The sequence below is a fragment of the Phalaenopsis equestris genome, unplaced genomic scaffold (genome assembly GCF_001263595.1).
Source record: "Phalaenopsis equestris unplaced genomic scaffold, ASM126359v1 Scaffold000592, whole genome shotgun sequence".
Classification (NCBI taxonomy): domain Eukaryota; kingdom Viridiplantae; phylum Streptophyta; class Magnoliopsida; order Asparagales; family Orchidaceae; genus Phalaenopsis; species Phalaenopsis equestris.
In genome coordinates, this window is record NW_018165032.1 from 213,467 (window position 1) to 226,998 (window position 13,532).

The window sequence follows — 13,532 nt, forward strand, 5'->3', positions numbered from 1 at the left end:
TACAAACTATAACAAATAAATAAACTTATCTCTAATTTCTCCCCAAGTAAACTCCTCAAAGTTTCTCTGAATCTCTTTCTTTCTTTACAGCACAGAACTCCTCTTCGAAATAGCAAGGAAGAAGAAATCTCTCACTTTCCCTCCACTCTTACAATCTCTCGAAGAATTTCTCACAATCTCTTCACTCTAATAGATCCTTTCTAACCTCCAGGCTCTCTAGAGCTCTCACCACCTCCTCTCTTACAATCTCTCGAAGAATTCCTCACAATCTCTTCACTCTAATGGAACCTTTCTAACCTCCAGGCTCTCTAAAGCTCTCACCACCTCCTCTCCTCTCCTGGCTCTGCCAAAATCTTCCCTGTAATGATGTGGATAAGTTTTCCTAAGAGTTACTTAATCACCCCTCCAAAATTCGGCCTTATCCATTGCACAAGTACACATAACCGTCGATCTCTCCGTCGGTGGCCTCGATGGAGCCGTCGGCGGCCTTCTGGAAAATTTGTCCTGTAGCTTCGAGAAAAGCTCGCCGTCGGCGGCGTAGATGGCGCCGTTGGCGCCCTTGTTCAAATTTCCACATTTTCATCATTTTTGCTCCAAATTCGCTCCTTTTTACATTTTTTTGCTTCATTGGCCCTAATTCATCAGCTTCATTGACCATAATTCATCATTCCTGCAACAAAACATCAAAAATACATTTTTTTAAAGTGCAAATCATTAAAAACGGTATAAAGGAGGTATGAAAATCTCAACACATTTTCCTTTGGTCATACAGGTAATTGACGAGTAGACAATCGAATTGTATTACTTAAAGTTTATACTTTGGCATACATATAGGTTTCATACATAAAAGCAAAATTAATATCTATTTTAATAATCAAAATATTTTGTAAATAGTGTATCTCTTGTTATCGTTGTATTTTAAAAAAAATTATTTCTCCACAAGTCGATCACACTGTCGGGCTAGGACCACCAGCAGCCTAAGAAGGCAAGGGTCCTCACTAGTCTACTGTCGATGAATAATATTGTCATCCTACATTTTCACCGGGTCCCTAGGACGGGTCTCGATGTCGTGGGATACAATATTATTCCTCTCTACCACCTGATGTCTTTTTCATCAAGGCCTTAAACCCCAAAAGAAGATTGTCCAACTTACGACCTTACTTGATGGTTCATATCTAGCCACAGCTATATATGCGCGCTTATGTGTCGAGCATAAGCACCTAAAACCAAACCAAGAAGCAAGGAAAACGAACCGAAAGAAATGAAAAAAAGAGAAGAAGACTAACCAGCCTCCAAAACCAGTATAAGGAAGAGGACAAAACGGTAGGAGGGTTAGCCTCAAACATTCACCCGATAGAACACCTCGAATGAGCAATAAAATGGGGCATCTCATAAATACTTAAATCCCCTTTCCGAGTTGCCGGTATAACAACCTAAAAGAACGTATCAGAAGGCTCCAACTGCTAGCCCAAAACATTTTCGAAAGGCACAATCTATAAGACTCCAAGTTGCTCCCAAAATTTTCCAACAAATACCAAAGGATTTTTTTTTTTTTTGCACTGCAATCAATTCAGTCCAAAGAATTGGGCCCTGAAACTCTCCCAAACCTCTAGCAAATCAATCCTCGAAAAGGGACACTCGAATTCTTCCAAACAACAAAGATTAAAGTACTCAATTCTATCTCAAACCAGCAGCTGTAATGAAGAATAAACCCAGCACAGCACAAAGGCGATACCATTCCATAGGTCACTAGTGAGAGCAATAGGGAAGAGCAACCAAAATCAACACCAATAGAGCCTGCCCAATGGGCCTCAAACAAGGGCAACAAGGAAACCACCAAGCCAACACAAAAAATACTAAAACGGCAAATTTTGGATAACGACAACAAAAAGCAAACCCCCAATCTCAACATAAGGAGGCCACAATAAGGCTCTCGAATAGATCCAAGAGTAAGAAGCAATCCAAATTAAAACAGGAAAGCACCAGCAAAGGCTCTCAAATTCAGCTAGCAGGGAAAACAACCCAAACTAACACAAGGAAGCCACCTAGCTGCTCTCGGGTAGGAGCAGCAATGCAACAGCCCACACCAGCAGGGAAGCCACAATTGTTGTTCTTGAGTAGGGACAGCAAGGCAACAACCCACACTCACAAGAGAAACCCATGTTGCAGGTTTCGGATAGGAACAACAAAAGACACCACCAAAACCGACAGAACAGGGACTCGAACAGCTGATCTTAGGTGGGAGCAGCAAAAGCACCATCAAAACTAACACAGGGAGACCGCAACAAGGACCTCAAATAGATCCAACAGGGGAAGGCAATCCAAACTAACCAGGAAAACACCAGCAATGCTCTCAAATAGAGCTCTCGGGTAGGGGCAGCAAGACAACAACCTACACCAGCACAGGAAACCCAACAAAACTCTCGAATAGAGCTAGCAACAGAAGAAAAACACGATAAAACTCCAAAAACTCCACACCAGAAATAACCATCCGCATATGATTCGAGTAGAGGGGCAACAGAGGAGCACAAGACAAAACTCCAAAAGCCCCAGAGCCAACAAAAAGAAAAGTAACCACCTGTATGCATCTCAAACAGGGGAAGGACAGCAGTAAAGCCCCAAAGCCAAAAAAAAAAAAAAAGGGAACCAACTACACATATATCATGCATGGGGTGTGGGAAGAAATTAAACCCCAAAGCAACAAGTGGTCAATTTTGTAGCCACGTCAAAACCTTTTCATAAAACTGGAGGTCAGAAATCTGTCAAACTGAACCAAACTAGTTCCAAAATCCCCAAAGCTTGTGCGTTTTCAAAACGCCGCGGAGGCGTTTGTTTCGAGCGTTTTAAGTGCGTTTCACGAAAAGGAGTTTTTAAATTGTATTAGACGTCAAACGTAGATATGACCCCGCGTCCCGCGTTTCTGTCTCCCGATCTCGATACTACCCTCGTTCTTGTTATTTCCCTGTGATTCGCCTCGCCTGGATCGATTTCCTGTTCGCCTGCTCCTCTCTACCGTGAAATCACTGGATCGATTCTTTCCTTGCGATTCTTACCTGTGATTCGCCATGCCTGAATCGATTTCGTGCTCGAAGATCCTCGAATTTGTCGGGGTGCAAACAAGGTTTTCCTCACGGTCTTTCGATTCACCTCGCCTGCGATTCGCCTCGCCGACAAATCTGAAAACCAGGCGAGGAAGGGACATGGCAACGCTGTTGATAAAGGGATTGCTCGTGAAGGAGTCGCAGCTTCGGTTTGCGGTGAAGAGGGGTGCGACAGAGATCAAGCAACATCCTTTCTTTGAGGGTGTGACTTGGGCATCGATATGATGCAACACTCCGCCGGAGGTGCCAAGACCGGTGGAGGCGGAGTTGCCAATGAAGTTTGGGAAGACAGATGCGATGGGCAGCAACAATAAGAGAATGGTGGGGAATGCTGACGTGAAGTCTGAGTCTGGGGGCAAGTAGTATCTAGACTTTGAATTCTTCTGATAAAATTGATGTCTTTTCTCATCAGGGTGTTAATTAGCTGTTTTGATTCCTTGATTGTTGTTTCTGCATCATGATTGGTCAAGTTAGAAGAGGTCATTGGCTTGGTGTGTTGAGTGAATCAAGAAAACTATTCCCTGTAACCCCATTTAGTAAATAGAATTAGTTTAAGAAACTTGGTTAGATTTGATTAATAGTTATAGCGGAGAAATTAATTCTAGTAATCTTTGGACTCTTGAATATGAGTTGTGTCATATTTAGATGAGGCTTCATTATCTATATACTTTGTTCAATTCCTGATCATCATTTTGTATATCTATTCTATATCTGCAAGTTCATTTCGTTTCCCATTTTCAAAAATAAATTTTATAATGTGTAAACAGTTTTTTATCAACCAAAAATCTGTAAATAAGATGTTTTCTAAACGCACAATCCAAACAGCAAACAGTTTATCTAGAATAGGGGCGGAATGATCATTTATCCAGAATCAGTTATTTTCGAAACGCACAAACCAAACAACCAGCCAGTTTATCAGGATAAACTGATTATCAACAGATTATCAGAAAAAACTGTTTATCTGGATAAGTTAGATAAGCTGCAGATGCCCAAACAGAACCTAAAGCAAGGGCCTCGAATAGATCCAACAGAGAAAGGCAATCCAAACTAACCAGGAAAACACTAGCAAAGCTCTCAAATAGAGCTCTCGGGTAGGGGCAGCAAGACAACAGCCTACACCAGCACAGGAAACCCAACAAGGTCTCGAATAGAGCTAGCAACAAAGAAAAACACGATAAAACTCCAAAAACTCCATAGTAGAAATAACCATCCGCATATGATTCGAGTAGAGGGGCAACAGAGGAGCACAAGACAAAACTCCAAAAACCTTTTCGTAAAACTGGAGGTCAGAATCCGTCAAACTGAACCAAACTAGTTCCAAAATCCCAAAGCCAAATGAGTCCACCAAAAAAAATATTGCACACATACAACCCAAGAACCATCAAATAAACCCAGGTAATACAACTTGCGGGTAAAGGTAGCAAGGAACGAACCGACAGAGAAAACTGCAAACTGATGGGCTGAAACAGCCTTTAGATTTCAACATAAATGTACATATGTAATAAGAACACAAGAAAGAAGCCTGCACATGCATAATACTTGAATCGTTGTCTTTTGTAAGCCTAACACCCTTAGCTAACAGCATGAAGCAATTAGATTAGAGCCAACAGAAACGCTAAAAATCAAAACATCCATAACTGATAACAATTTCAACATGAAATACCAGTCAAGGCAAACAAGACTATATGTATGTATTTCCCTTTTTTTCAGTAAAGAAGAAACATGCTCGAGCCTTTTTTTATCTTTTATCCCGTGGAGTGTGTCCAACCTATGTTGAGCAGAGAAGAAGAGCAGAAAAGAGGGGAAAGTACCTTGCTTGAGCTCTTGCAAACAACAAAAGAAAGCCAAGGAACCCTCAAACAGCAAGTCCACAAGCGCCTAACCGAGAAGAAATTTCGGCAGTCTCCCCCAAGCTCCAAATTTTCGTAACCTCACATAACACACCTCCCATGGGATTTTATAGGCACAGAAGAGAGGGGAGAAGCTCACCGTAACTTACCCGGGGGGTGAGTCAAGCACGAAGAGAGGGACAGAAAATCACAGCAAGGGTGACAGGGGAGGCAGAGAAGAAAGCTTTAGGAAGAAGGGAGAAATGCCAACCCAATATTTCGAGAGAGAGACTCATGGCGTCAACGCTAACCCGAATCGGCAATCGGCCAAACACTAGGAGACGAGGCAGCCTCGGGGAGAAGGGTCTCGGGCAGAGTGTCGGGTGAGGATTAAGAGGTCAACGATGGAGAAGGAGAAGAGAAGATTTGAGACAAATCGCGCTACTAGGGCTTCACCTGCGGTTGGAAAAGGAAGATTGGTCAAAGAGGCGCGCGCGGGTGAGCTCTTCGTGAGCCGAAAGGCTAGAGGGGGGGTTATGAAAGGAATTTCATTTTATTATTTTCTTTTTATATACTTAATACTTAAAACCCCTCAGTTTGCGCGCTTGCGCTTCCCACTCGTGCACGGAAATATATTGAAATGGGAGTGCCTCCTAACTAAAAACGATGCTCTGGACGTGCTAGCGCAGTCAATTTTGTCGTTCGGGGTCATCCGGACAAGTTTGTCGACGGTCTCGCCGAAAAAGCATCAAATTCAATTTTTTACAAAATTCTCGCTCCTGATCGATCCTTCCAGCAATTGATTCGAGGTTGATCAATCGTGAAGCCTTCTACAAGTGCAAATGATGTGAATTTCAATATTAATGTGCATCAAGTGCGTGAATTGTGATATTCGCGCATCGTGAGAGCACGTGGAAGTCACAATAGGTTTCCCAAGGCTTTAGATCATATGGGTACTCGACTTGAGTTTCGTTACGTTGGTTTTGATCGACTCAACTAAATATTGAGGATTTAGAATCATCCATAAAAAACTGCAACGAGACAAGAAGTGGCTCGATTTTCTAGCTGATGCGAGTCCCTGACTAGTCCTCTAAGAGAGTCCCACAGGAAGTCTTAAATCTAGACCCAATGCTCTAAGAAGAAGAAGAGACCTCACCAAAAATGAGGTCAACAGATGGTGGCGAGACTTGCAATGCTTTATGGCGCAAAATATTGGCCTATAAAAGAGAAACATACAAGAAAAGCATAAAACTAAGTGTTGTTGAGATGAGAATACTTAGGTGGATGAGTGGTTTTACACTTAACGACAAAATGTGGAACAAATATATCTGTGAAAGGGTTAATGTAGCTTAAGTGGAAAACAATATTAATAAGTTGTCTTAGATGGTTTGACAACAATAAAAATCAACTATCTAATGATCTAATTAGGAGTGTAGATATTTTAGATTCGACTTATATTAAAAAAAGTAGAGGTGCAACATTACTTAGATCTATGTCTTTTGCTTGAAAAATGTAGATTATGATCAAAGCCATAAATTAGTGATATTTAATTAATTTTTAATATTAATCTTAAATAAGTATTTCCTCTATAAATACATTAAAATAATTATTTTACATAAAAAATATATATCTTCACACCACTATTTAGTGCAGCATTTTATTGACTATATGAGCTCAATCATACTCCAAATGTGTTTTGATGATAACAAATAAACGTTGGATGATACTACTGTGTTTTATCTAAATGTTATGGGAAATATTTAAGACCTAGGAAGCTCAGTCAAGTTTGTGGAGTCAAAATCATCTGAATTGGATAGTTTGGAGAAGTGCTTAGGGAATGAGTAGGATATACAAATAATAAGACAAAAACGAGTTCAATATCTTTAACACACTCATATCACTTACATTAAATCACTCATTTAGCTTGAATCACTCATTTATTGCATATCTTGATAAACTAATTTTTAATATTAATCTTAAATAAGTATTTCCTCTATAAATACATTAAAATAATTATTTTACATAAAAAATATATATCTTCACACCACTATCATATTTTTATCTCATTTTTGGTATGTAAGACACTAACATCATTTATAAAATAATGGGTTGAATAACTTTTCAATGTTATACTTTAATCTGAAAATATGATATAAGAAAAACATTTTATCTCTTCTAACTAATCCAAAAATAATTATTCCATGATAAAAAGTTTATATCTTTATACCACGATCATATTTTTAACTCATTTTTTAAATGTAACACATTAATATTATTTATAAAATGATACTTGAATAATTATTCAATAGTATGCTTAACTCTAAAAATAGTATAGGGTATCATTTTCTCTCTCCTGAATAATTTGAAAACAATATTTTACCTATTTTATGCAATGAATGCTTTTCACTAAATAAATTATGGAAAATAATTTAAATAAATAAAAAAATTATAAAATGAATTCCTACAGGATTTTTATTAAGTTTCACTCAAACATGTGTTTATTAGTCAAACTTGTGTTCTAATTAAAACTTTGAGAAATTGTGAGATAATTGCATGGTTTTATATGTTTTTCTATAACAAAGCCGAAATGTTTGCATAATATGTTGGTCTAAATACGTATCTAAGTATATTAAATAGTTGAAAATTTATTTAGATTTTTTCATATTTTATTTTTACTTTTCTTGAACCAAATCTTGCAAACTCTGTCCAAATTTAGAGTCTAGGTTGGATCTGATTTCACAAATTTTTTCCTACTTTATTTTGGCTGATTTTTTTCATATTATGTTGGTCTAAATACTTATCAATGTGTATTAAATATTTGAAAATTTATTTAGACTTTTTTCTATTTTATTTTTATTCTTTTCTTGACCAAATCTAGTAAAATCTGTCCAAATTCTGCACCAATGTAGGATCTGAATTTCACCATGTTCAGGCTAACCAAATCATGTCTTAAGTGCACAAATTCTCTTAGAAACTTTCCTAATTTTATTCTACTTCATTCTCATGGCTTAATCCCTCGAAATCAAGCATATTGGAGTCAAAATTAGGCTTGGCCAAACACCCCTGCAAGATATGGTCAAAACTTTGTATTTAATTTTGTTTGTTTTATTTCCTAGTGTGTATCCCTCCCATGAAGCTATCTTTGAACAAATTTCAAGCCACATTAAAGCTCTAAAATAGATTCAAATCATCTACCAAATAAGCTTGGCCAAAATTTACATTTTCTTGAATCATTTCAAATTATTCACTTACTCATCTCCCTCCAAAATTCTTTGTCTTGGCCAAATTTTTAAAGGAAGGTAGAGTGCTCTTGTTTTATCTTCTTGAGTGCATATTTCTTGCCTTCTACCTTTGGCCAAAAATCCCAAGTCATCCTCAAGCAAAACTTACTTGGTTGGAGAAAAGTTTGAAGCTTCTTTTGTGTGCATCTTTCTTGTCTTCTACCTTTGGCCAAAAATCCCAAGTCCTCATCAAACAAAACTTCTTTGATTGGAGAAAGGTTTCAAGCTTCTTTTGTGTGCAAGAATCTGATTTTATTTTTTCTTGCTTTTTGGACATTGCTAAGAGAAACTTCTTTAAAGTGTTGGTTCCCTAATCTCACATCAAATCTTTATTTTTCAATTATTTATTCATTCTTACCTTGGTATTTGGAGAGTTTGCAACATAATATAGTAAGTGAATTAAGAGTTTCTTCTTGATAACTTACCAAGTGAGTCAAATCCTAATTGAGAATTTTGCATGATTGTATAATCAAATTTAAAAGTGCAAGCTCTTGAAATCTTGTATAGGAAATATTACATTTATGTTTCAATAGTTGTGTGTTTATTTTATTATGCATTTCATATAAGCACCCACATAAACTTTACATATCAACTTGAGCTCTTATTGTATTTGTCTTGGTAATTAATTTTAGCTAAGGATAAATGAAAATCTTTTTAAAATTAAGAGTGAGCGAGATTAGTTGATTGTACTTTTTTTTAAATTATTTTACTATCTCATTGTATTTGGGATAAAGTTTGCCCGGTGTTGCAAAGCTTGGTATTTGAGGTTGTTCGCCCAATATTGGAGAACATAATGTTTACAGGTGTAGGAGAGTACAAGAGATTGGTTGTAATTTCCATCGAATTAGTGGAATTCCTAGTCAAGGGTGACTCGGCATAGACGTAGGCCGGTTTTGGGTTTGGCTGAACCACAAAAATATCTTGTCTCATGTGTTTTCTTTCTACACTATTTTATCTGTTTGGTTACTTTTATTTATTTTAATTAAAAGTAATGAAGACTTTATAATTTAAGTTTTCTATAATATTAAAAACCAAGAGTTGTGAATTTAAAAAAGAGAGATTATTTTTACCCAATTCAACCTCCATTGGGTGCCATAGCATATATCACATTTATGCTTTTCACTCTTTATTGATGGTATTTGCATCTCCAATATGACATCCACATTAGTAACCCCCAACTATCAAATCAATCAAAATAGAGAAGAATTATACTATAATATCATTGTTTAAGGGGCTAGGCATTGATCTATTTAAAAAGGTTCTCCATCATTTAAGTTTTTGATAGAGCATTACATAAATAAATCATTTTAGGGGTTTCAACTCGCATAGACATTGATCTATTTAAAAAAATTCTCCATAATTTAAGTTTTTTGATAGAAAATATAATAAATAAATCATTTTTACGGCTTCAACTCCCACTAATTTTACCTTCCTAGAAGTTTGAACAATGCATTAATCCAAAACCGATTTCTATGGAAATTTATAACAAACGCAGCAGCCATACCTTTCCTGTGATGATACATTGGTCAAATGATGGAGGATCCCTTTCTTATTATGTATTGGGTTAATGCACATTCTAGAAGGCATCACAAACACCCTGAAAGAAAAGACAAGGCTATTCAACCATTGAAAAGATTTAACAAATCTGCAGCAACTAATAAGTTATCAACTACAGCATAATTTAAAGTTAAGAAAATACAAGGGATTAAAACTGATATAACTGAAGCCAAGAATATTTAAGAATTTTCACATATCAACAACAAAGTAACCTGCAGAAGTCTTCATAAATTCATTGGGTCTACCGCAGCTTTTGAACTTACTTCACATTATAGGCATGATTATCGTTTATGCTAACTTGAGGAAGGTGCCAAGAAAAATATACAGGAACCTCAGCGTAACTAGTGTTGTCTTTGTTACCTTCTTCCATTCCTTATAGATATGAGATAGAATAGAATATTTTGCGGTAAAGGGCTGATCCTAAGGATCTGTGATGTTCTTTCTCTTATATATAACTCCATCAACAGCCTAATGGATTCAAGTCGTTCACAGAAACCAGTTTACTAAACAAAGCAGTGCAGAGCAGCAACAACAACATCCCATCAAAGGCAAAGAAAAATATCATATTTTCTCAACAATGACCAAAAATAAAAATAACTTTACCTCTTGAGAAAGAGGGCTTCCTCGAGCGCGCATCTGAGGCTGGACTCCTGGTGCCCGAGCCCCTCACAAGATTCGCAATGCTTACCAGGGCAGTCTATCCTGTCGCCCCAGTACAAGTACTTGCTTTCAAGGCCACTTGATCCTTCAATTTCGCCTGCTGCACTCCCCAAAGTAAACGAGAAGCGAAAAACGGAAACCGAGGAAGAGAAGAGAAACCAAACAAGGCCAATGGCCAACGTTGCCACCAACAGAAGGAGCAGAGGAGATCTCGGCTTCTGTTGCTTGTTTTTGGGATTCTTCGAGATCGCCATTGGAGAGGAAGCAGAGAGGAGAAATGCCGACAGTCAGTCGACAGCCTTCTTCGCTTCGGGAAGTATGCAGCCACCACCTTCGGCTATCGAGTTGGCCGTGGATTATGGTTGGCTTGAATTCGAGCTCACTCAAGACGAGCCTAATATATTGAGCTGTATGAAACTCGACTCTCTCATAAATATTGGGCAAGCTCAAAAAAGAGGAGCATGAATCCATTTTTTTAGCTCGATTTAGCAAATGAGCTTCATTTGTACCCTATTAATTAGTTATAACAAACTCGATATAAAAAATATTATGTGTGTGCAACAGCATGTACGTCTATGATGCAGATCAGCACCAAAAAAAAAAGACTTCTATTCAACTTGATAATATTCTCTGAGGGATTTATGGTGATTTGCGTTATTGTTGCTTAAACTTAAAATTTTGTATTTTTTATTTATTCTATGATATTAAATTTCAAGCAAGCGATTTTTATTATTATGCTTGAATCTAATTGAAAGTTTATTTGGTTTTATATGACACCATTTGACTGTGGGAATTGATAATATATTGGAACATACAAAAAAAAAATAGTCTTAGAATGCCCAAAATGAAGAAGAAATATGTTTGGTTGTTATGTTTTGAAGAAAAATATTTGAATTGTTTTGATTGCTTACTATAACTAGAAGTTCAATCTCTCATTGCACATTTTTGCAACATTTCAATCATAGGAGCACATTGTCACATCTTCTTCATGACACCTCCTGTCCAATATTCATAGAGCATGTATTGGCTATAGTAAATTTTTAGGGCATTTACATACAAACCAGTAAATTTTTATGGATTTACCTATCTTCTTCATAACACCTCCTTTGATTATTTTATATTTTTATCACCCAAATCATTCATATCATATAAAAAATACCACTATTTTTATTCTTAAAAATGAAATGCATCTTTCATGGATAGGTAAGGTGGCTATATAACCAAAAGTGAGTTTTTTTAAACAACAGGAAATCCCAAATATTAAATAGTCATCATGGGTCTAATGAATTGAGCCCAACTTCCATGCACTCAATGGTCTGGTTGTGAATGGGCATCATGGGCCTAGTAGGACAAGCCAATGCTTATGTCTTTACACATCTAACACATAAAGTTTGATTTTTTACAATTATGGCACACAAACCTTTCATATCATATCGAAAATACCACTATTTTAACTTTTTAAAAGGAAATACACATTTTCATAGCATAGTCAAAGTGGTTATAAATATCCAAAAATGAGTTTCTTTAAGCAACAGAAAAACCCAAATACGAAATGGGCATCATGGGACTAATGCATCAAGCCCAACGACCATGCACTCAATGGTCTAATTCTGACCAGGTCAATTGTAATTATTAGTCGTACTTTTGGAGGTGACAAGCTACAGAGTTCTTGCCACTCGGAAGGACCCCACAAGTACCCCCCCGAAGCTCGTTAGCATCAAGCAAGTTCCTCCAATCGGGCTCGCTGAGTTTAAGCCTTCAAACGAGCTTCTGCAACCGAGCATGCTCACATTTCTTGAGTTCTTCTTTTAAGCTCATTTGTACTAGTTGAATCATCTTAGCAAAATCACCAAAAACTACATGGTTGCATCACTGAGCTCGGTGAACAACTCTTTGAGGTGGAAGGATCATGTTCATCATCAAGTATGAAACCATTTATTGGTCGCCTGACACCCACATCAAGGATTTTGTCAATGACAAGTCTACTTATGCTTCATATTCAACATCCTATATTTTAGAATTTTATTTTATTCCTTAGACTCATGTGAGGGCATATAGGTTCTGTGTTGTATAAAAATGAAGTAAAAGCAGAGAAGAAATGGGGGCCCAACTCTAGTTCTCTCGAACTCTCTCTATCTCTCTAAAAACCCTTCAGCTTATTTCCACTTCAACCTCTTTCACAAAGGCTCTCCTAGATTGTATGGATTAAAGGATAATACAGGATCATACATCCTAAAGGGATTCAACAACATAAAAGGTGTGGTTAGCATGGATCTCATACCCAAATCCAACAAGGAAACCTTTTAATCAAAGGAGAACAAAGAACAATGATGGATTGTACTAGAGAGTTTGTGGCGTAGCAAATGAATGAGCTCAGAGAAGAAATTCATAAAAAGATAAAAAAGAAGTAAAGCAAGAAGTGTCAAGAACCTATTCCAGGAGCCATTCGAGAAGTCATACTGAATCATCATGATCGGTGGTGCAAAGAAGAATGTCGCAAAACCCCTGACCACCAAGAGAAGAACTTCGCTAAACCAGAGCAAGAAAAGCCTTGGCTTTGACACTATATAAGAAAGAAGAAGACGATGATGAACTGTATGTCCTTGGAGAATAGACTCTGGAATCTTTAAATAATGAAGAGAGGATGAGTAAAAGAAGGAGAATATTACTAGAGAATGCATTCTCAAGAGAAATTGCTAAAGCAAAATCCCCATGAAGTTCAAAATCTCCTTTGGGAGGATCTATCTCATTGATCATGTAGCCTCTTTTGAATTGACTATTTGCATACTACAAATAAATGACTCCCATAAGTGTTATTTATTCTTTACAATGCTCAAGGAACCGGCTTTACACTGGTTCAACAACTTGTCGGTAGGAGTCATCATCTTCTTTAGTAAGTTCAAGTGAATGATCGTGGTCCAATTTGCTAGAGCTCAAAAGCCACACACAAAAAAAAAACTTTCAAGCTTTACTGAAGAACTGACGAGCTCCATTCGAACATTTGAGGAGCTTCATCACTAGATTTCAACGAAAAATACTCGATGTTGAGATCTTGAGCCTTCCATCGCTCATGCAACACTAGCATGGGGTCTACGTGAAGGCTC

The 13,532-nt window shown here is 37.2% G+C and overlaps 1 protein-coding gene across 2 annotated transcripts in view; it reads right to left on the reverse strand.

Annotated features, from left to right (window-relative positions):
• LOC110029541 overlaps positions 1 to 10,810 on the reverse strand; it is a 47,920-nt gene extending 37,110 nt beyond the window's left edge. Inside the window, exons 1-2 of one of the 2 annotated variants that reach the window (XM_020731876.1) lie at positions 10,372 to 10,806; positions 9,716 to 9,808 (exon numbers count right to left, since the gene is read on the reverse strand). In XM_020731876.1, coding sequence (XP_020587535.1) covers positions 9,716 to 9,808; positions 10,372 to 10,682 — 404 coding nt within the window. In that variant the 5' untranslated portion in view covers positions 10,683 to 10,806. Of the gene's footprint in view, positions 1 to 9,715; positions 9,809 to 10,371 lie in introns of both variants that reach the window. The other variant, XM_020731877.1, reaches the window with a different exon arrangement.
• Between the last annotated feature and the right edge of the window lie 2,722 nt (positions 10,811 to 13,532).